Source organism: Macadamia integrifolia, chromosome 8 (assembly GCF_013358625.1).
Source record: "Macadamia integrifolia cultivar HAES 741 chromosome 8, SCU_Mint_v3, whole genome shotgun sequence".
In the NCBI taxonomy this organism is placed as follows: domain Eukaryota; kingdom Viridiplantae; phylum Streptophyta; class Magnoliopsida; order Proteales; family Proteaceae; genus Macadamia; species Macadamia integrifolia.
The window spans coordinates 22,063,367-22,085,660 of record NC_056564.1 but is presented as its reverse complement, the minus strand read 5'-3'; the positions used below and the strand labels follow the sequence as shown (position 1 = coordinate 22,085,660).

General features: G+C 38.6%; 4 protein-coding genes across 4 annotated transcripts in view; 2 read left to right on the top strand and 2 right to left on the bottom strand.

Annotated features, from left to right (window-relative positions):
• The first annotated feature begins 255 nt into the window (after positions 1 to 255).
• Positions 256 to 6,987, top strand: LOC122087065 (LRR receptor-like serine/threonine-protein kinase ERL1). Its single transcript, XM_042656046.1, has 27 exons — positions 256 to 1,000; positions 1,454 to 1,592; positions 1,715 to 1,786; positions 1,908 to 1,979; positions 2,071 to 2,142; positions 2,243 to 2,314; positions 2,429 to 2,500; positions 2,630 to 2,701; positions 2,791 to 2,862; positions 2,957 to 3,025; positions 3,130 to 3,201; positions 3,314 to 3,385; positions 3,464 to 3,535; positions 3,622 to 3,693; positions 3,780 to 3,851; positions 3,932 to 4,003; positions 4,082 to 4,153; positions 4,237 to 4,308; positions 4,396 to 4,467; positions 4,573 to 4,644; positions 4,739 to 4,810; positions 4,884 to 4,955; positions 5,031 to 5,104; positions 5,206 to 5,337; positions 5,417 to 5,755; positions 5,860 to 6,230; positions 6,321 to 6,987. The coding sequence occupies exons 1-27, from the start codon at positions 895 to 897 to the stop codon at positions 6,705 to 6,707; spliced, it is 2,985 nt and encodes a 994-aa protein (XP_042511980.1). The 5' UTR covers positions 256 to 894; the 3' UTR covers positions 6,708 to 6,987.
• A 2,660-nt stretch (positions 6,988 to 9,647) lies between these two features.
• On the top strand, positions 9,648 to 12,317 carry LOC122087067 (guard cell S-type anion channel SLAC1). The gene is made up of 3 exons (XM_042656048.1): positions 9,648 to 10,207; positions 10,882 to 11,693; positions 11,798 to 12,317. Exons 1-3 carry the CDS (start codon positions 9,689 to 9,691, stop codon positions 12,165 to 12,167), a joined length of 1,701 nt encoding a protein of 566 aa, XP_042511982.1. The 5' UTR covers positions 9,648 to 9,688; the 3' UTR covers positions 12,168 to 12,317.
• Positions 12,318 to 12,847: 530 nt separating this feature from the next.
• On the bottom strand, positions 12,848 to 20,988 carry LOC122087068 (protein TPX2-like). Its single transcript, XM_042656049.1, has 18 exons — positions 20,585 to 20,988; positions 19,993 to 20,148; positions 19,172 to 19,261; positions 18,748 to 18,916; positions 18,144 to 18,252; positions 17,346 to 17,396; positions 17,085 to 17,182; positions 16,848 to 16,950; positions 16,665 to 16,727; positions 16,428 to 16,511; positions 16,195 to 16,247; positions 15,849 to 15,918; positions 15,680 to 15,745; positions 15,522 to 15,584; positions 15,327 to 15,404; positions 15,163 to 15,207; positions 14,940 to 15,043; positions 12,848 to 13,365 (listed from the first exon to the last, which is right to left on the bottom strand). Exons 1-18 carry the CDS (start codon positions 20,754 to 20,756, stop codon positions 13,347 to 13,349), a joined length of 1,593 nt encoding a protein of 530 aa, XP_042511983.1. The 5' UTR covers positions 20,757 to 20,988; the 3' UTR covers positions 12,848 to 13,346.
• Positions 20,989 to 21,988: 1,000 nt separating this feature from the next.
• The window catches only part of LOC122086801 (serine carboxypeptidase 1-like), a 7,508-nt gene continuing 7,202 nt past the window's right edge, over positions 21,989 to 22,294 (bottom strand). Inside the window, exon 6 of the mRNA XM_042655757.1 lies at positions 21,989 to 22,048. Within this exon, the coding sequence (XP_042511691.1) occupies positions 21,989 to 22,048 (60 nt within the window). The remainder of the gene's footprint in view (positions 22,049 to 22,294) is intronic.

The window sequence follows — 22,294 nt, the reverse complement described above, 5'->3', positions numbered from 1 at the left end:
TTCTGGAGAAAAAAGGCATTAAAGTTTTGTGAGTTCCAAAGGAAAAAAAAAAAGAACAGAGACAGAGACAGAGACAGAGACGGGGGAACCCCTTAAAGAACCTAAAGTGCCAAAAGCTTCCCTAATATAAGATACATTCAAAGAGACCTCTCACCTCTCTCAAGGAATAATTCTCTTTATAAACGCCCAAACAAATCTCAGAAGAAAGGCTACTTGTTAGGCCCAGGCTTTATACGAATCCAAACCCCTCTCTCTCTCTCTCTACACTTCATTTTTTCATCTGCTGCTCCTGCTTAGGTGTGCTAAATTGACCTCTCAAAAGAGAATTTTGATTAATTAATTATTTTTTTTATCACTAGATCATCATCATCCTCATCAGGAATAAAATCAGGAGCAGAGGGCCAGAGGCCCTACATATCCATATATATATTTTTTTCTTATAATTTTGTTTTATTCTTTTCTAGATCAAAGTAGTAAAATATAATTTTCAAATTCCAATTCAAAGCCATTACCCTTCTCAATGTATCCAGTCTGTTTTGATGATCTATTCAGGTGAAAAGTGGAAGCAAGCAAAATCCTCTCTCTCTCTCTCTCTCTCTGTCAAACCTTTGTTAGCTTCGTCACCCTCTAACGTCGCGTCACCGCCGTTGCTCTCTCTCTTCTGTCCTCATCTCTGTTTTCCTCTGCTTCCTTGATGATCACGCCAAAACCCTGCTTCTATTTCTCTCTCTACTCTCTATACCCGCTACCATTCATTCTCACTCTCTCACTGCGCAATGGGCACTGAGGTCGTTCTCTCACTCTGCATAACTCCTCTCTGAACAGATTCTATATCGTCTTTCACCTTGTTGGTTTCTCCCTCTTTCTACATTGAGACGAGAACCAGAGCAGGAGATGTTGTTGTTGTTACAGACGGAGAAGATGATGGTCCTCATATGTTTAGTGGTAGCTTTGTCCTTCCTGGCGCTGGCACAGGTCGCTTCACCACTGCCCGATGAAGGTTCGCTTCTCTCGTTTTCTTTGTTTCTGCTTCCATTGCAGCTTCAGCTTTCGTTTTCCTTCTTTGTGTCCAAGCTAACTTTACTATCCCCTACTGCTATAAGTTAAGAGGGGGACCTGTCGTCGTTCCATCGACGACAAAGCCACTTTTTTAGTTTGGGTTACAGAGGATCTCTTGTTTAGGAATGATGTTTTGTTTTTTCTCTACACTAGGAAAAGGAGGAGTTCTTGTTTTGTTACCTCTTATAGAAACTGGTTTCATTTCCTTTCTGGGTTTTTTTTTTTCCCTTCCCCTGCTCTGAAGCTGCTTCATTCTGGGATGCAATGATCTCCGATCCTCTTATTGTTTATTATATTTGGTTTGGACTTGTCCTGCGTTTCTTCATCGTTCTTCTCAACGTTATTTGTTTATTAGATTAAAGTTTTTGCTTCTCGGAATCGTGTGTTCATGTAGGAAAGGCGCTACTATCGATCAAGGCTTCTTTTAGCAATGTAGCTGATGTGCTCCACGACTGGACTGATGTGAGCAAAGACGATTACTGTTCTTGGCGTGGCGTCTCTTGCGACACCGTTAGTTCGTCCGTTGTTTCCCTGTAGGTTCATCACCTCGTACCTCTCCCTTCTCTCCCCCATTTCTTTGTATGGGTTAAGCTCTTTTCCTTTGTGTAGCTGAAACTAGTAAGTAGTGCTAATGGAGTTCTGTTTCAATGGGAAGGAATCTATCAACTTTGAATATAGGTGGGGAGATTTCCCCTGCCATTGGAGACCTCACCAACTTACAAGTCATGTAAGTGTTTCTCTTACCTGTTCTTGTGAGAGTTCTGTTAATTCTTTTTTGGTCTTCCTCTGTTTCCTTGTGTCCTATTGCTCTACTGCATGTCAATCAGTTAGTGCCTTCTAACTTGCAGAGATTTGAAGGGAAATCGATTGTCTGGGCAAATCCCAGTTGAAATTGGAGACTGTCTCTCCTTGACATTTCTGTAAGTTCCCTGCTCTTTTAAACTCATTCTGTAGCCAACTTTCTCATTACAGGATTAATTTTATATTTTTGTGATGGTTGGCATTGAGCAGGGATTTATCAGATAACATGCTTTATGGTGACATACCATTTTCTGTGTCCAAATTAAAGCAACTCGATGATCTGTAAGTTTCCTGTCTGAAAATGTTATTTGAGTACTTAGTTGCATGTTGAACCTTAGGACTTTTGGAACTTAATGGTTTAAAAGGGACCTCCCTGGTGCAGGAATTTGAAGAACAATATGCTGACTGGTCCAATTCCTTCAACCTTGTCACAACTGCCAAATCTGAAAACTCTGTGAGTGCTACTTATCTGTTGCCAAATCTGGAAGCAGTGTAACTGCATAGAAGTGGGAGTAGACCAGGATGAATTTGCCAAAATGCTTTTTGATGGTGGATAAACATTTGCCAGGAACCTTGCCCAGAACCGGCTTACTGGCGAAATCCCACGGCTTATCTACTGGAACGAAGTATTGCAATATCTGTGAGTATTTTGTTCATATGTACCATTTTTGTTGCAGCTTTTGGTAGCTTAGTATTACGTTGCAGATCATTTTCCTGTAAGAATAGATTTTCTGTATGTTCTAATGGGCTATGTTGTGTATGTGTGCAGAGGCTTGCGTGGCAACTCACTTACTGGAATTTTGTCCCCTGATATGTGCCAATTAACGGGCCTCTGGTATTTGTGAGTAGCCAATTTCTAACACCTCACTCTGTTGGATTATTCAATAATGATACCTTTTATCTTCTCTTGATACATCTCAAAATTTTCAGTGATGTGAGAGGGAATAATCTAAGTGGAAGAATACCAGATAGAATTGGAAATTGTACAAGCTTTGAAGTATTGTATGTTTTTCTTACTCATCTTACTTTCAGAATTGTGTGGTTGTTCTTTAATTAGTATTTGCCCTCATGGTATCTATTTGTGATTGTAAATCAGGGATATCTCATACAACCAGATTACTGGGGAAATTCCCTACAATATTGGTTTCCTTCAAGTGGCTACCCTGTACGTTTCGTTATTTTGAAGCTGTTCAGCCTGAACACTTTTATGACGTTAGTTAGGAGCCTTGTGGTTTCTTGACTTTCGGGACTTACAAGTTCTTTAATCAGGTCGCTTCAAGGAAATAGGCTCACAGGGAAGATCCCCGAAGTCATTGGTCTGATGCAAGCCCTTGCTGTCTTGTAAGCATTTGTTCTTCTCCTATTTTTTTGTTAAATCCTTTTATAATTGAAAATCTATAACTTTACCAGAATGTATGTTGAAGAGCTCCTCTCACTGCTTTTCTTCTTATAGGGATCTAAGTGAGAATGAATTGGTTGGGCCAATTCCTCCAATTATTGGCAACCTCACTTATACTGGCAAACTGTGAGTTCTTTCATTGAAACAGTACATGTGACCATATTTGTGATCCTTGATTGATGTTATTGTTCCATTATTGTTTAGGTACTTGCATGGTAATAAACTCACTGGACCAATACCACCAGAGCTGGGGAACATGACAAAACTGAGCTATCTGTGAGAGCCCTCTTGCCATTGCATACGCTCTCACAACTGGTCCATTATTTCTGCTGTTTCTGGTTACTAATCCCTTCAATACACAGGCAGCTAAACAACAACCAGCTCGTGGGTGGGATACCTGCAGAACTTGGAAACCTAGAAGGACTTTTTGAACTGTGAGTTTCGGTTTTTTATATTCAATCTTTTATTTTTAGCTTCTTTTCATCTTGCCTCCTGAAATATTTTGTACCTTGCATTGTAGGAATCTTGCCAATAACAATCTTGAAGGACCCATTCCCCAGAACATCAGTTCTTGCACAGCACTGAACCAATTGTGAGCCTTTTATTTTTTTCTGTCATACTTGCTTTAAAATTATGGTATATGTCCTCTTAATTGTTATAATTCTGTTTCAGCAATGTGCATGGTAATCAGTTGAATGGTTCCATACCGTCTGGTTTCCAGAATTTAGTGAGCCTGACTTATCTGTAAGTTTTCTTCCATTCTTAGTTTCCTGTACCACATATCCCTTTAGGCATTTGTAAAAATTTAGTTTTTTTCTGCAGAAATCTTTCTTCAAACAACTTCAAGGGCAGGATCCCTATTCAGTTGGGGCGAATTGTCAATCTTGATACGCTGTAAGTGGCGCAATGCCATTGATACCAATGTTCGTTAGTGGTGCATCCTATCCCTAGTCTGTTCTAATGTGATACAAATCCAGGGATCTGTCGAACAATTATTTCTCTGGGCCTCTTCCTGCTTCTGTCGGTGCCCTGGAACACCTTCTTACTCTGTAAGTAGTAATCAGTTTGAAACAGTCAGAAATATTCAACAATGTCTAGTTTCTTTGTTTTGACTCTTTATATTATCTGCTCCACAGGAACTTGAGTAAAAACCATCTCAATGGACCTCTTCCTGCAGAATTAGGAAATTTGAGAAGTATCCAAATTATGTGAGTTTGTTGAGATTGTTAATATCCCCTCATTCACTTGGTCTCTTGGCACACCATAATTGTTTCTCATTTTACTTGTAATAACGACTTTTGTTTCAATTTCAGTGATATGTCATTCAACAAGCTCTCAGGCAGGATTCCAGAAGAGTTGGGTCAGTTGCAAAATGTTGTTGCTCTGTAAGTTTATCATCCACTCATTCTCAATGAAACATTCTCTCTTGCTAACTTCATAACTTTCAGATAAGCTTTTTAATACTGGAATTGTTTGCAGTATACTTAACAACAATAATATATCTGGCGGTATCCCTGTTCAGTTAACTAATTGTTTCAGCCTTGTGACCTTGTGAGTCCCTGTCAGTATCTCTTTGCTAGAGACTAGAATTGAGACATTATAATACTAACAATTTGAGATTCAGGAACCTTTCCTCCAACAACTTGTCAGGAGTCGTTCCTCCAAACAAAAATTTCTCAAGGTTTCCACCAGAAAGGTGTGCAGCAAGGCTAGTATTATCTTTTCTGAAATTGGCTATGATACATTTGTAACTTTTTTTCTGGTTTGACAGCTTCTTGGGTAATTCTTTATTATGTGGCAACTGGTCAGGATCGTTGTGTAGGCCATATGAGCGGGTATCCAAAGGTATCAAAGTCAAATAAATTTCATTCAGATAAAGAATGCTTGGTCTATTTTGTGCTTCTTTTTCAGTTCACTGGACCTACTTTGCTTTCCCTGGTACACAGCTATTATCTCCATCACTGCAGCTGTCTGTATTGCCTTGGGCTCCATTACACTGTTATTTATGATCATCGTTGTTATCTATAAATCTAACCAGCAGAAGAAATATGAGAAGAGATCAAACAAAATGCTACAGGGTATGTCCTATATTTTGTCTCCCAAGTTCTATTTATTCCATGGTTTTCTGTTTTATTCAGGGGTTTCTTTTTGTATCAGGCCCTCCAAAACTTGTAATTCTTCATATGGATATGGCTATCCACACCTATGAAGACGTCATGAGGATTACTGAGAATTTGAGTGAAAAGTACATAATCGGTTATGGTGCCTCAAGCACAGTTTATAAGTGCATATTGAAAAACTCCAAGCCCATAGCTATCAAGCGGCTGTACTCCCAGTATTCACATAACTTGCGAGAGTTTGGAACTGAACTTGAAACTATTGGTAGCATTAAACATAGAAATCTTGTCAGCTTGCATGGTTACTCTCTTTCTCCACATGGAAATCTTCTATTCTATGATTACATGGAGAATGGCTCTCTGTGGGATCTTCTGCATGGTCTGTTTTCTTGTCCTCGATCTGGTTTCATAAGAGTATCTTATTGCAATTTTCCTGCCTCTGATGTGTAATATGTATCTCTCATTGGTTTTACTGATAAATAGGACCAGGGAAGAAGGTTAAACTGGACTGGGAAACACGGTTGAGAATAGCTGTTGGAGCTGCCCAAGGGCTTTCATACCTCCACCATGATTGCAATCCGAGGATCATTCATAGGGATGTGAAGTCCTCAAATATCCTGCTGGATTCGGACTTTGTAGCTCATCTCTCGGACTTTGGGATTGCCAAGTGCATCCCATCTGCGAAATCCCATGCCTCCACTTTTGTGATGGGAACTATTGGTTACATTGACCCAGAGTATGCACGAACATCACGTCTAACCGAAAAGTCTGATGTTTACAGTTTTGGAATTGTCCTTCTGGAGCTACTCACCGGGAAGAAGGCTGTGGACAATGAGTGGAACTTGCATCAATTGGTATGTAGATCATGAAACCTTGAACTCCAACAAGAAGAGTATATTTGGACTTTATTATCTTATGCCATTGTTTTATGTTCTGTGGTTCAGATATTGTCCAAGGCGGATGATAACACAGTGATGGAGGCAGTTGACCCAGAGGTTTCTGTGACATGCATGGATCTTGGACTGGTGAGGAAGACCTTCCAACTTGCTCTGCTCTGCGCTAAGCGACGCCCATCAGAGAGACCAAGCATGCATGAGGTTGCAAGGGTCCTGGTTTCTTTGCTGCCACCACCACCACCACCCACCTCGAAGTTGTACGGTGATCCATCCAAGGCAATCAACTATGCTCAATTCTTTGTGAATTCAGAAGGAAAGCAGTGGAAGCCGCCACCGCCACAGCAGCAGCAAAACCCACAATGGCAAGACAACAGTTCATCTGATGCCCAGTGGTTTGTTAAGTTTGGTGAAGTTATATCAAAGCATACCCATTGACATGAAAGACTTGATTTGTGCTAAGCTGAAAATGGGACGAGGTCTCATAGGTTTTGGTTCAGCTGGGTTTGGGTTTTGCCCATCTGTTGGAAAAGGTCAAGGGGAGGGGGGGTTCTTTTGGGTGTTTTTCAAAACCAATCTTGGATTCTGGGAAAGCTAAGATAGATTGGGAAGTTGGTATAGTAGTAAATTAAAAAAAAAAAAAAAAATACAAGAAAAGAAAATTTTGTATTATGAACCATGGGACAGCTGTGGAAATATATTTTCCTGTGACAATTAATATGGTCTTCATTAATGCTGAAGCAAATGTGGTGGCTGTGTGGCTGCTGTTGCTCTGAAAGAGCTGAGATTCTGAGCAGCATCACGGGTTTTATCGCACTTCTTTAGAAGAAGTTTAAAATCTGTCATTGGTGGCCCCTTCCTGTTCTTAACTGCCATTGGTGGGTCTTTTTCCTTGAGGATTAAACTAGACAGGGTCTGGGTTTCTCCTTGGACCTGCGTACATGGGAGCCTAGTACTGCCGCTGCCATCTTTTTATCTGATTTCATTCAGAATGAATAGAGATGGATAAACGAATCCTACTGGTGGCAGCTTTTTCTTGAAGAGCTTGCCCTAAGGGAGAAGGTCATGAGATCGAACCCTATCATACGCAGATGGATAAGGTTCCTACTCTAGCACCAAAATCTGATCTGAATTGGCTGATATCTGTCGGTTTTACTACCACTTTGTCATTAAAAATTGATTTTTGAATGATTCTATTCATGATCCGATATTGATATCCGATCTAGGATAGGCAAAAAATTGGTGTTGGCTGAAACCGATGCAATTGGCCGATACCACGACCACCGATCCAGCAGCGATATATACCACAATCCCTTGGTTTTGTCGTCATTAAAGTGAGCACTTGCCTTGGTGGTGTCAGTTATTTAGAGAGATTCTAAAATAGGGGATTTATGAAATAGAGAGGGCGAATGGTATACCGTAATAGGATAGGACTTCGAGTCTGGGGGTGTCAATTGATCGATTTGGTTTGCTTTTGATCTGAGTTGAGTCAACTTTGATGTGGGAATGATGAAACTGAAATCGAATCAATAAGGAAATTTTGATTTTGATTTGGTTTCTTGTATCAATTTGTAATTGATTTGATTTTGATTTAATCCGGTTTTAAGTTTAGTTTGCCATATAAATTTATAAGAAATTATGGAGAAGTCTTTTGTTTTTTGGGCTGGTTTTGGGTTTTGGTTCAGATTTTGAATTAGTTTCAGGTTCATTCAGTTTTTTGGTGTGATTCGGTCTGATTTTGGAGTTATAACTTTTTAAACCGAAATAAGTCCAATAAGACTTTAGTTCAAATCAATGCATCCTCAATGCGTATTAGAACAATTTCACTTACTAATGCTGAAATGTACCTCAATTGCCCCTAGTTTTGTCTCTCTTTTTTTTGTGAAAGAGGAATCATTGAATAACAAGGCTCCATCTTTACACAGTTGTAGGACCCAAGGAGTAGAATTAAGTCACATCATCCTACACTAGACAGGCCTTTCAAGGGAATCAGCTATACTATTAGCTGCCCTGGGAACATAATGAAAGAACAAGTAATTGGAAAAGAGCAAATGGGGCCCATAAGCCACTAGGTGGGCCGTGGGTGCCCATATGGATCGCATGAGGTTGGGGTGGAGACACAGTGCTCCAACAAGTGACAAAGCCCCATCATGTTTTGACAAGATATGCCTAAGCCGACTACTCTTTAGTAACTCGGTTGCTATATCTTCACGTATGTCCATCATACATACATATTATATAATAAAGGGAGAGGTTTCTGAAAGGCAGCGTGGCTGTTGTGCTAACATGGAGCCAATGGGGATGTACATGGAAGCATCATTAGCGATGAGATTCCACTTTTCATGGTGGGCAGAGTGGGGTTGACATTTCACTCTAAAGATCTGCTTTTTAGACTTCTTTTTGACTAAAATAAATTTAAAGGAAAAAGATCCTTGTGCAAAAACAAAGAGGGAGCAAAATGACGGCCCCAACCCCATGAAATACAAAAAACCCACCCTATTGATGACCATTGCACCCCCTCATTGGCCCCATGCCTGGTCCGAGAGCCATGCAATGGAGAAACGTTCTTTTTCCTTAAATTTTAAGGAAAAAGAACATTATTTGGTCACATGGATCCTACACCCGTGAAATAAAACTCTTACCCATGTTGATGTCTTTGCACCTTCTCATTGACCCCGCACTAGTGCAGGGGCCACACATACAAGCATTGATCTCTTGCTTTTATTTAAATAGGTGTTTTTTTTTTTCAGTGGGAGGGTGGGGAGAAGAAGTGATCTCTTTTGGCTTTATAATGATTTTTGAACCAGTAGCGGTTCATTCCCTTCCATTTCTTGACTTCATGAACTTTGTTGCTTGAGAGGTCGTAGGTTGTTAACGTTCTTCTCTTGAATGGATTCTTTTTTAACGAAAAAATATGTATTGCATTCGTTACTAGCCCAATCATTTACGAGTTTTTTTTTTTTTTTTTTTTTTTAAAGGCTCTAAGAAGAGTTGAATTCATGACTTCTTAATTTTTGAGGTGTTGGTCCTTGCCAACTGAGCATCCCCCACGCATTAGCCAATGATCTCAGTACTCTCACAGATCTTACTACTTTTCTTTTGCCCTGAACACATAAAACTGCCCCCGTGAAATCTTGCATGGACACTCACTTTTGAACCATCTGTGACCACCCTTTTCTTCTTTTCCAAGTTTTGTTGAACCCAGAAAACTATATAAGCTTCTCAGCCACAGAATTTCAATTTGGTTCACGAGATAAACTGAACTCTCTAACAACCGTCACCTGAACTAGTCTCTTCCTCTCGTGAAAATACACTTTGCATATGAAAAGCATCACAAATTATCATAAATTAACAGCTTATAAGTAACCACTAAACTTGAAATTTTTTTGGGTTCCTTTCCATTGTCAGGCCTTGTTAGAATGGAAAGAAAGATGGCTATGGAAGGGATGAGTTCAAGTGTTCCAGAGGACCAATTTGTGGACATTCATCAAGTATTCCCTCAAGAAGAAGAAGAAGATCAAAGCGTGACGAAGATGGGAAACAAAGGCGAAAAGAGATTGAATAGACTCAGTAAGCTAAGAGATATGAGGAGGCAGCAGAGAAGTTTAAATCGACAAGTCTCACTGGAGACTGGGTTTTCTGTACTCAACAAGGAGTCAGAGGAGGCTAAGGAAAGAAGAAGTACACTTGAAAGGAGTGGTAGAAGCTTAGGAGGTTTTGGTTCGGCCAGTAAATTTGGTGGTGAAGCAAGGAAAGGAGATTTCAATATGTTTAGGACCAAATCAACCTTGAGTAAGCAGAAGTCTTCGTTGCCTTTGAGAGAGATGGATTCTCAGAAGAAAGATGTCTCAGGAGGGCTTGAACCTTCTGATAATAAGAGTGTCTCTGCTGGGAGATACTTTGCTGCCTTGAGAGGAGCTGAATTGGACCAAGTCAAGGTAACATACCATAATCTCATACTATTCCTTTCAAAATTCCTGAAACTTTAATTTTTAGATGGTGAAAAGAGAATCTCTTCAGCCATGATGATTTGATGCTCTTACCAGACTCATGGAATAACCCCCATTGTCAAAGGTCTAAAAAACCCTTTTTCAATCCAATCAAAGGGTCAAATCCCATGGATTAAGAGATGCTTTCTTCACCATGGCTGACAAGATTCTCTCTTCACCATGACTGACGAGATTCTCTCTTCACCCTAGGCGAAGGAAATCTACATCCATTATGAATTACGACCTCATATCAATCATATAGGAGACTATTCCTACATAGGTTCCGTAAGAAATTGGGTGGAGGTTGACAAGGCCTTAGGCTTCAGGAAAATGATCCTATCCATGGAGCCCATGGACTAGGCAGTCATCCCATGGCTGTGGTGACCTGGGAATGCATGCCGGCCTCCCAGCCATGGGATGGCTCCCTGATCCTTGGGCTCCATGGAGAGGAGCCTTTTTTTTTTTTTTTTTTTCATGGAGGATATGATTTTTCCTTATGTTTTTAGTCATTGACTTATTTTTTCTACAAGTTCTTTTCTGCAATAAGTTGACTTTTTTGTAACTCACAGAGGAATAACCTTACTTCCTTACCTCACTGTGTTTGTGCAACCAAATTGTTGCAGGACAATGAAGACATTCTCCTCCCAATGGACGAGAAGTGGCCGTTCCTCCTCCGATTCCCCATCGGGTGCTTCGGTATCTGTCTGGGTCTAAGCAGCCAAGCCATCCTATGGCGCACTCTTGCCACCAGCCCAGCTACCTCTTTCCTCCACATACCAGTTCTCATCAACTTTCTCCTCTGGCTTTTGGCCCTCATTGTCCTCATCTCCTTCTTCTTCACCTATGCACTCAAATGCTTATTCTACTTCGAAGCTGTCCGCCGTGAATACTTCCACCCTGTCCGAGTCAACTTCTTCTTCGCACCTTGGATTGTCTGTATGTTCCTTGCTCTTGGTGTCCCTCATGTACTGCTCTCACCTCAAAAACACCTCCACCCTGCAATATGGTGTGCCTTCATGGCTCCTCTCTTCACCCTTGAGCTCAAGATCTATGGCCAATGGCTCTCTGGAGGTAAGAGGCGTCTCTCTAAGGTTGCCAACCCTTCTACACATCTCTCTGTAGTTGGAAACTTTGTGGGCTCTATATTGGCCTCCAAGGTTGGGTGGCAAGAGGCTGCCAAGTTCTTCTGGGCAGTTGGTTTTGCACATTACCTTGTGGTTTTTGTTACATTGTATCAGAGATTGCCTACCAGCGAGGCCGTGCCTAAGGAGCTACACCCTGTTTATTCCATGTTCATAGCTGCCCCAGCAGCAGCAAGCATTGCCTGGGAAACAATTTACGGCGAATTTGATGGGCTTTCACGGACTTGTTACTTCATTGCATTGTTTCTCTATCTTTCACTTGTGGTTCGCATCAACTTCTTCAGAGGCTTTAGGTAAGCGAAATGGAGTATTTTCCTATTTTCCGATTTTCTCTGTTTCTCTCTCAAGTCTCAGCTCTCTTCCTTTTACCAACCAATAGCTTCTGGCAATAATACAGGTTTTCAGTCGCTTGGTGGTCTTATACCTTTCCCATGACAACTGTATCATTGGCAACTATCAAGTATGCAGAGCAGGATCCGGGTATACCAAGCACAGTTCTTGCACTTACTCTTTCATTCATGTCTTCAGCAATGGTATCTGTGCTGCTCATCTCAACTCTCCTTCATGCCTTTGTTTGGCATTCCTTATTTCCCAACGATCTCGCCATAGCCATAACGAGAAAATACAATAATAACAATGTTAAAGTGTATGGCAAAGAGAAGAAAACCTTCAGAAAGCCCTATGATATAAGGCGTTGGACGAAGTCAATAACCAAGAACAATTCATCATCAGTGAATAAGGAAAATGAAACAGAGGAGAAAGTCTAATACTAAATCCTATATGACAAGTTCATATGAATGTACTCACTTACTACAGTTATCAATGGATGTAAACCCACTAGTGAGTACTTTGAATCCCAACTACATTTCTCTCATTATCTTTCTGGATTTTCATAATAAAAGTTGAAATCCCCATAACTGGGTCGCAATATAAATGAATTTGATCACCTTTCACTTTGGTCAGTTAGTTGCACTGGAATGAAGTAGCCAAGCACTTGAACTGAGTTGTAATGCTAAAGGGGTATCCCAGATGCATGGGCTAAAATGGTGGGACTACTCATGTACTGATGTGGATGGGGCCATGTATCTTTGTCCTTTTTCAACCTCCCTTCTAAGGGAAGGTTCTAATTTCCAGCACCCAAGTGTTAGCTCCCAGAGAACAGGACCCAGAGAACAGGAACAAACTACTCATTAACATAGCAAATAGTGGCAAATGGAATAGTTTCCAACCTCCAAAAGTCAGAAAGGATTGTTGCCCTAGTGTTCCTTTAATGTTTCAAAAACAATTGTTGGACGTTCATGATTTTCCATAAAAATTTACTTTACCGGGATGAGTGGCCCTCTATCATTCACCGTTGCAGCAAACTAGATAAAAAATGGATCAGACAAGAAGATTAGCAACACAGAACTTGAGATTAGATCTGCTATTTTAAATAAGAACTATCAAAGACAAGAAATGTACCATTCTTTCAGATTAGATTTTCTATTTTCAGTAAGATTAGATCCTTACACATGCTTGCTCTGCTACATTTTGTGATGATTCTACACAGAAAAGGTAAAAATTCTATGCTACAAAAATTGAGGCCTTGATAACTGTACAACTCTGGCCTCTTTTACATTATTATTGAGGATTGGACAACAATACATGTTTCTAAATGACTAAATTTGTGTCTTAAGATTTCCCCTACTACAATTGCTAAAACACAGAACACTTGCCCCTCTGTGTCCCCACCCTGTGACTTTCAGTTAACTGATTAGCCAATAAAACATAAGTAAATGATGACCATTCCAAGATTCACCAGCACAATATGAATTTCTAACGATCTCGCATGGCCAAAAAAAAAGTTGTGTCATGTTGGTCAATCCATCAATCTTCATGGAAACTGAGGAACTGAAAATTCGTTGTTACAAATTGAAAACATGCACGAAACATTTGCATCTTCACTCTCAACGGATGCTGAAGCTCCTGTGGAAAATCAAGGCCAAGTTCAGAAATTCTCAGATAATAGCAAATTTTTTCATCTTCACTCTCACAAAACTTTGCATCTTCACTCAATTAATTTTGCGCACGCAATAGTGTAGTTCCCAATAGACTCAAAACTTCTGCATCTATAACAATATAAAATGCTCCTAAAATGTTATTATCAATTCATATAACCATATAAAATGCTCATCGAATGTTATTATCATTCAGACAACCACATATTCAGCAAATATAAGCCTCAAGCTGGTCATTTGAACATCTGATTGTGAAAGCTATATTTTTTTTTTAATCTAGGTTCCACAGCATATCAACTGAAGATTCTTTTAAACAGGATCCAGGATCTTATTGTTCAACCATAATTTTGCTTCAAGTAGTTTACAAGAGTTCTATGAAACAAACGATCTCCAGACCATTGAATCCTGGAATGCCTCAATTTTCTAAATGCCCAACCATCCCCATGGGAGGGGGGGGGGTGGGAGATTACAGACTTTCACAGAATCAAATTTGGTGAACTTTTAAAAAAATTCTCCCATCCATTCAGTTAGCGAACAGGATATTGTTCAACCATCCAGTTAATGACATCCTGCATGATGACCCTTTTCAGCAGAACTTACTGGTTTCAAAAACATTGACTACGTCCCAAAACAATGTGCCCTCCGCTGGTCATTTGAACATCTGATTGTGAAAGCTATATATATATATATTTTTTTTTTTTAATCTAGGTTCCACAGCATATCAACTGAAGATTCTTTTAAACAGGATCCAGGATCTTATTGTTCAACCATAATTTTGCTTCAAGTAGTTTACAAGAGTTCTATGAAACAAACGATCTCCAGACCATTGAATCCTGGAATGCCTCAATTTTCTAAATGCCCAACCATCCCCATGGGAGGGGGGGGGGTGGGAGATTACAGACTTTCACAGAATCAAATTTGGTGAACTTTTAAAAAAATTCTCCCATCCATTCAGTTAGCGAACAGGATATTGTTCAACCATCCAGTTAATGACATCCTGCATGATGACCCTTTTCAGCAGAACTTATTGGTTTCAAAAACATTGACTACGTCCCAAAACAATGTGCCCTCCGCTCTCAGAACCTAGCCCCACCACTGGTCAGGAGGCTAACAAATCAGCCATTTTTGCATGCATGTGTAATTCTGATTTATTTTTTTCTTTCTTCTCAAGCACACGCAGTCAGAGTTACAGCAACATGGAACTGACTACCTGATTAAATAGTTAAGAGATGCAATTGGAACTTTAAATGATCCTGGACTAACCTCAAATTTTCAAAACAAACTTCTAAAAATGTTCGGTAACAGCTTCTCACTACAAGCATAATCATCAAAAAGGATTGTCATCCAAACCAAACTGATGTGTCACCAACTATCACATCTTGAAATCAAATATAAATTTAACTGTTGTTTTATTGGTGCTGAAGTAAACAAACAACATGGCAATCCTCATTTCAAGTAGGGAAATGAAAAACACACAACACCACATATTCTAAAACTTAGCAAGATCAAGTTCGCCTAAAATCTTTGCACTTTATGATGTACCTGTTCATATTGCCTCGGGGTCTGAATTCTCCCCTTCTGTGAGACCAACACTGAGATTGCTTTTCCCCAACTATTTGCTGCTTTTCGTTGATCATTTCTGCCATCTTCAAGTTGGAGTTTGTTAGTTTGGGAGGTTTGGTTAAATCAAAGTATCTTGTTTAACGATATGGAGACTACTAGAGAATGAATATAAAATTGGTGACTGATAAAGTTGTGTACATACCATATGTTCTTGTTGGAAATGACCTGGAGTATTCTCCTTTGAACCCTTAAAAATCAAACAAAATCACAGATGTAACTACCAGCAAAAGTATGAAAACTCAAGGCAATCAAATGGTACGATTTCACAAACTCATTACTTCAGGTGTTACAAGGGATGAAGAAAACCTGAGCATGTACAGAACAAGACCAAGCCAATTTTGGCTTAGATGCAGTATTCTGCTGGTGTTCTGATGTAAGCGACAGCTAAAATTTACACCAGAAAAAAAGCGAGACATGAATAATGTGAAACTTATAAATGCAATAAGCAAAAAAAGAAAAAAAAGAATGCAGTGTATTTGAATTTGCATTATTACATTTTACCTTGTTAAAAAGCTCTGTGGGTGGATGATGCCGAGACCTCTTATCTGTTGAAAAATTGAATTCCTGTCGACCAGTAAAAACATGATAAGAAAAAGGCTTCTAAACAAGTTCAATTAATAACAAAAGACAACAGACTAAGCACAAGTGTGTTCAATTACCATGGGAACAGTGACTTCCCGCTTACAATTCCGAAAAACACCAATGTCTCCTTTACTCGAAAAGATCTGGAGTTAAATATTATGAAGTCCATAAATGACAGCCACTAGCATTTTATCCCTAAAAAAGAAAAATGCAAAACAAAATTTCATATGCTAATTACCACCCTACCTTCCTATTAAAGGGTCGAGCTTTAAATTGGTGTGCTCGTTCACATTCATTCTTATCACCAGAATTTGATCTGAGCAAAACCAGAAAAAAAAAAATGATTTTACTATCCAGAAAAAGCAGGAAAAGTGCTCTTTGGCCATCTCTTACTTTTACCAAAATCAAGTCCATTCACCACACAGAGAAAGAAAGAATGAATGAAAGTGACTAGTTAACACATGGTGAAAACTTATATACCAGAAACTTAGAGTGCATCTCCTATTAATATCACAATAAAATGTATGGTATACATAAACAAAAAAATAGCTATTTAAATGTAATGATGGTTCATGGATACAGACACTGATACCTTTGGGAGTCCAAGGTTGCATTATGGGTGACAGAACTGGTGTTTATTCCCTCCTACAAAGGCATGCTTACTATTATTAGCTTCTAACAGTTGAAAAGGATATACAAATCATTTAAACATAAATAGCAAGCAATGGCTTAAAATCTATTAAACATTATTAATGTGGCAATGGTAGCTTTCTCAGCCTTGTGGAGGTAATAATATATATATTTGAAATAAATCTATGGACCTACCTTAACAGATTCGTAGCGAGCTAGTGAGGGTAAAGCAGATGTAAGGTGTTGCAGAGCCCTCTCTGAAGTCTTCAAATGAAATTCCTAAGACGGAATGTAACAAAAAGAAAAAATGGAAACAAAAAACTATTTAAGAGATGCTTTTTGGAAGAAATTGCTTGAACCTTGCACCAATATTAAGGCAAACAATTAATAATGTTAAAAGGCAAGGCCATGGAGAAAATGCTAAACATGTACCTGAAATTCGGGCAACCGTGGTGTGCTCTTTTGTACAAGTTGCAGTGAAGGAGCCTCAAGAATCTAAATCACACAAAAAATAAAATATTGAACTGGGAAAGTAAATAGCTACAAGTTCACAAACAGTTCCCACCCAGCCACCCCTCCCCAACACCCCACCAAAAAAAAAAATCGAGTACCAACTTTTCTGTTCAAAGGGTGTGCTTTGAATGTACATGCTGTTGGCCTTTGGTATGTACATGCTGTTGGCTTTTGGTGTTCTTCTGACCCAGTATTTTTCTTTGATCTAAAATTAATTAAAAAAAATTGAACCCATCAGTTTAAGATAAATATTTTGAGAGAAAAAAGCATGAGAAGTTAAGCAGTCCATACCTAGCGATATGATAAAAATTGACATAAACTCCAAAGTAAGAAGTATACCTAGTTCTTTGGGCCCTGTGTGCTGTCTCCAGGTCAGGCTCTATTGGAATAGTGAGTTTGAGCTTTGACTGCACTATACTACCATCAACAGGTCCGTCCTGTTAGTTCATCCAGAAGTACTTAGAATTGAAATTATTTGCTTTGATATGATAGAATTGAAAAAAAAAAAGAAAAAAAAAAAAGAGATACATCAATTGAAGGACTAGGGCAGGTTGCCTAAATTCGGTTGAAATGATTTGCTTCCAGTACGGTTGAAAGTACCTTCTTTGGTACTTTGTGTGTCAGAATAGCTTGTTGCTTTGTTCCAGCCACCTGTTTTGCAAAATGAATAGAGAGTTTAGTAGATTTTTTTTTTTTTTTTTTTTCAATTCTCTTACTGACCCCAAAGAAAATCAATTCCATAATGCCAACCAAGCCTCACCAGCTCTTAGCACATGTTTATGCACATACATCCGAAATTAATAGGACTTTATACGAACATGCAATTTTAAAGATCCGAAAAATATTGCAAAGAAAACCTCAGGAAGCAAGAAACATACATAAAATATCACACACCAATCAGTTAGATAAAATAAGTCATCAAATATTACAGAAGTTTGAGTAAGACTGGTTTCTGGACATCCAAGATGTAAGTTCCAGGATTATAGCATATTCCATTTGCAAATCAGTTAATGAGTGTAATGACTGATGAAAAATATAATCACTCAGAGAAAAATCCCTTAAAAAGAGTTTCAAAGGAGGGGGGAGACTCTCATGAGAATGAATAAAATGCAAAACTTGAAAAGCATTTATATAAGCATAGGAAAGTCTAAAAAAAAAAAAAAGGTAATGAACAAAATAAAATTCAATTTGGTATAATTGTCTCTCCCCGTTTAATATAGTTTTCAAATGGAACATAGAAATAATCCAAGCATTCCTTCAGCAATAACACCTGCATCTGACTCCAAGTAGTGATTGATAATTTAGTCCATGATAAGACAAAATTTCAGGAGAAAAAACACACTGCAGAAGTAAACCAGAGGCATCAAATTTATGATGGAATTATGAAATTCAGTCCACCTTCAGTAAGTGGCCTCCTTCAAGCTTCTGTCTCTTGGCAGCTTGACTTTCAACACCAGAAGTGTTCTCCATGCTTTTACCACTGTTTTGAATGAATGGCTTCCCAGGCCTACAAATAACACGTAACAAAATGAAGCTGCAAAGAGAAACAGAAAACGAGCAGGATCATTGATGAAATTATTCCCAGCACCCAGTGTGAAGGATTTCAAAACATAAAAGTAGAATGGAGCCTATACAGTCCCTCAAGCAAGTACCCCAAACAAAGAAACCACCAATAATTGTAAGATATAAAGACTGTCCTAAGTAATTTGATTTTTAACGTATCACGGGTTTTGGGTATTGGGATTTGATCAGGCCTATAAGAAGCATCAAATTGAAATTTATCCAAGCAATCATCTGACCGGTTCAGTTGACCCCCATTTCCACCCACACTAGTCTACCATTGATTGAGATTAGTTGAGTCAACTTGGGATTGGCAAAGTCCTATTGGACCTTGTATCCGAGCTTTAATCCTTGGAACACATAATTTCAAGGTTATACTAAAATACCATTCGCTAGTTGTAAGCAAGAAGCTACACAATAAACTGAAATAAAGAATTGAAACCTTCCAAAAAATCTGCTTGAACCACAGACATCTCGTGGTCGATTTTGCTTTGCCAGATGACTTGCAGTTGGTTTCATTAAAGTTGAGCTCCTATGGAAAGGTCCCTTGATTGCATGCTTCATTTTAGCTTTTGGAATATCTTCAGCCATGTGATTATAAAATGGCAGCCCTTGAGAAATAGAGAAAAGGGATAAGGAAAATGTTGGTTAATTAAATTGATATTAATTAACATTATTTTCTTTCAAATAAGGTAAAACATGGTCCAGGAAAAAGAGTGACAAAAAAATTGAACTTGATTCTGAAATTAATCAAACAAGTTAAACTCAAAAAATAACAAACAGAAATGTCCAGTTATAAAGTTCTCTAGCAACATCATTTGCTGCATGAGACTAATAACATATCATAGGGAATAAAACAAGAATACCTGTTGCCAGTGCTTGTCCTTCATTTAGAATTTTCTGTGGAATCCCACATGTTAAGTTCCTGAAGCCTCCATTACTGGTCCATTCGTGATCTAGAAAAACAATATAAATATTACAAACAAATCAGCAAGAAAATCTGCTATAAAGCATTGAGCATCAATATTCCAAGGGTCCAAGATTTCTACAGTGATGTTAAGGTATGCCAACCTCTTCAATTTTCTGATGTCTACTAGGTGTCTTCTGAAAACAAAAGGGTTTGCATATAATCTTTGTACTGAAATAATAACTAAGATAACCATCCCCTACATAAAAGTTAAAGGTTTGTGGTTCACAATTTTTTTTGGGGGTATGTAGAGGAGGTATTCAAATGGGTCAGACTGAGAGGGAAAAGGTTATTAATGGAAAATTTAGTGTAGTTAGTTGTCTCATTTGGAATGATAATGGCCTACACATGGTGACCAAAAGAAATCTGGCCTATGTTCCATGTAAAACTGTAAAACTTCAACTAAAAATCTTCTTATTTGTCAATTACAAATAAATCTCGTTGCAAATTCTGAGCAAGTTCCAGCCTTTAATCAATTTGGAAAGTTAGTAAAATTTCTTATCACATTTTCCAACAAATTACATATTGAAGAATGAATCAATTAGAGATTCAACACCCATTTTGAAATGTCATATGCAGTTTTCCAGATTAAAGCAGAATCAGCAAATAGAACCACTACTAGAAATGGGAATTCAGTATAAACATGTACAGATTGAACGAACACCACTTGAATTAGTAAATGAAGATACAGTATTCTGGAAGTTTAACAATTGTAAATACCTTGGTTACTTTTATCTAATGCAGAGTACTCTGGACCAGTGCCAACATCGGAGCAATTGGCAGTGGAAACTCTGTTTTCCACATCTTTAGATTTTGGAGAGGTGTTTATGTTTTCCACAAGGATGATCTTGCTCAAATTCAACTTTGCTACGAAAGCTGAAAGTTAAAAAATTAAAAAAAATAAATAAACAAATAAGCCTCTTCATAGCGTAACGATAGAGTTAGCTCAATCCAACGAAAACAGTGGGTTCCCAAAAAATGTACAAATCTCAAGCTTGAGTGCTTGACAAACTTAATCACTTAAACATTAGATACAAATGGGTTTAAACTAAAACCGCAAAGGAATTGTTGAAACACTTGGCTGGTTTTCATTAATAGAAAACTTTCTTTCCCAGAAGAAAGGATTAAGATAAACCAAAGAATAAACTCGTATGTTGCCTGCTTGGGGAAAATTAAAACTTCTTACTAGCAAGGAAGAAATCATTGTATTCTTGAACCAAGAAGACGACCTCTAAATATTTTCACGCATGAAGACCAGAGCCAGTTTGACAAATGCTCAAAAAAAGAAAAATCAAGGAGGGGAAAAACTCACGAGAAGGGGGATAACTCGCAGCTGTTTCAAACCAGAGCTCGACTTCTCGAGCCTCGGCAGGCGTTTCTTTCCGACTGAAATCGAAGTAACGACAAGAATCAAACTCGTAATCGAAATCTATTTCCACAGAAGAAAACCTTCCTTCAAAGACATCCACCATTTCTTCATCCATCTCTCACTCCACAGTCCACAACGCCAGTCCGTACAGTCTCAAGCCAAGAAACAAGAGAAGGACGCCATTGATTCCTGGATTTGTTCTTTTCCTTCGTATCTCCTTCAAAGGTCTTCCAACGAAAATCTGATTAAACCCTAAATCTGAGAAAAATGCGAACGAGACCTTATCGCAGTTACCGGCGAGGATTCCGTCGAAGGCAAAGAGGCATGAATGGTAAGAACGATCCAAAATTTTGAATTAACGGACACTGAAACTATTAAAATAAATGCTAAATACGCATCGAAATCGGGTAACGGTACTGTTTTTCAATTTCAATGACTAATATACCCTTATAAAATACTGACAATTCCAGTCTAATGTTTTCAAACGCTTTTTTAAAATTTAAATCGAAGTTGGCAGTGAGGGGACGTGACCGTCATTTTGAAGAATGTCAGGTTTTTGTCTCTTCGGGGCCAAAAAGTCGTGTTTTCGGACAATAGGGCTTCGTTTCGGGTGCGGAAAAACGTACCGAAGAGTCTGAATTTTCGGTGTCTTTCCAGTTTTATCCCTGTAGTTTTCGCAAAATGACAACATTGCCATTCAACGGTTTTATTTGCTTTTTAGGGAATGACGCATTTGTCTAATGGTGGGGTCAGGGAGTGAGACCTGAGTAGGAGAAATGGTCGACTCTTGAATCGACCGGTTGGATTCTAGAACCAGGCCCTCGACCACGACAATCCGGTCTAAACTCTAAAATTGAAATACAATAGACCGATTCAAAATAGTACATCCTAAGCAACCCACCCCACATTTCAATTATTATTGGTAGACATAAGGGTGTCAATTGGTCGATATGTTTGGGTTTCATCAGGCTGAATTGGCCTTGGTCTGTTACTAGGTCAACCCAAAACCAAACCATTTAGGAAGTTTAGGTTTTAATCCGGTTTGTAAATGGGCTAATATCAGGTTTGGTCACATGTATTCAAAACGAAGGAAAATCATTTTTTCTTTTAAGGTTTTTTATTGGGTTACTATCGGTCTGGTCTTGGATTTTTTTAGTGGGTTTGGTCCTCTTCCACTTCGTTTGATTTCTTTTGGTTTCGATTTTCATCGCTTTATAAAACTCAATCTAAAACCAAGTCCAATTAGGGTTTGTTCGTATAACTTGACTAGTACTGATTGTTTTTAATTGGTCCAATCATTTTAGACTGAACTTTGACACCCTTAGTTAGAGAATTACTGAATTAGAGTCAAACGCGGTGTGTATAGGGTGTCGATTGCAGTTTGATCTGGTTCTGTTTAATACCAGCCTAATCAAAATCAAACAAAAAAGTTAGAGTTCGATTAGATACTGGGTTTTGGTTTTTCATATATATGCATAGTGAAAAAACTGTTTTTTTCTAGATTTAATCGGTTTGGTTTTGGGTTCAATTAAATTTTCAGTCTATTAGGTTGGTCTGATCTCTATCGGTTTTTAAAAACTGAACCCAAATAAAACCGATAAATAGTCAATTCAATTTGGACTGAACCAGTCCGGCTGGTTTGAATTTAATTGA

Bases quoted from the DNA above. Each gene is read 5' to 3' on its own strand.
- LOC122087065 (XM_042656046.1), top strand. From the start codon at position 895: ATGTTGTTGTTGTTACAGACGGAGAAGATGATGGTCCTCATATGTTTA. The intron at 1,593-1,714 runs GTAGGTTCATCA...TTCAATGGGAAG, and splicing joins AGTTCGTCCGTTGTTTCCCT to GAATCTATCAACTTTGAATA. The intron at 3,852-3,931 runs GTGAGCCTTTTA...ATTCTGTTTCAG, and splicing joins TGCACAGCACTGAACCAATT to CAATGTGCATGGTAATCAGT.
- LOC122087067 (XM_042656048.1), top strand. From the start codon at position 9,689: ATGGAAAGAAAGATGGCTATGGAAGGGATGAGTTCAAGTGTTCCAGAG. The intron at 10,208-10,881 runs GTAACATACCAT...AAATTGTTGCAG, and splicing joins CTGAATTGGACCAAGTCAAG to GACAATGAAGACATTCTCCT. The intron at 11,694-11,797 runs GTAAGCGAAATG...GCAATAATACAG, and splicing joins AACTTCTTCAGAGGCTTTAG to GTTTTCAGTCGCTTGGTGGT.
- LOC122087068 (XM_042656049.1), bottom strand. From the start codon at position 20,756: ATGGATGAAGAAATGGTGGATGTCTTTGAAGGAAGGTTTTCTTCTGTG. The intron at 18,253-18,747 runs GTTTCAATTCTT...TGTTATTTGTAG, and splicing joins TCAAGCAGATTTTTTGGAAG to GCCTGGGAAGCCATTCATTC. The intron at 17,183-17,345 runs GTACTTTCAACC...ATGAACTAACAG, and splicing joins CACACAAAGTACCAAAGAAG to GACGGACCTGTTGATGGTAG.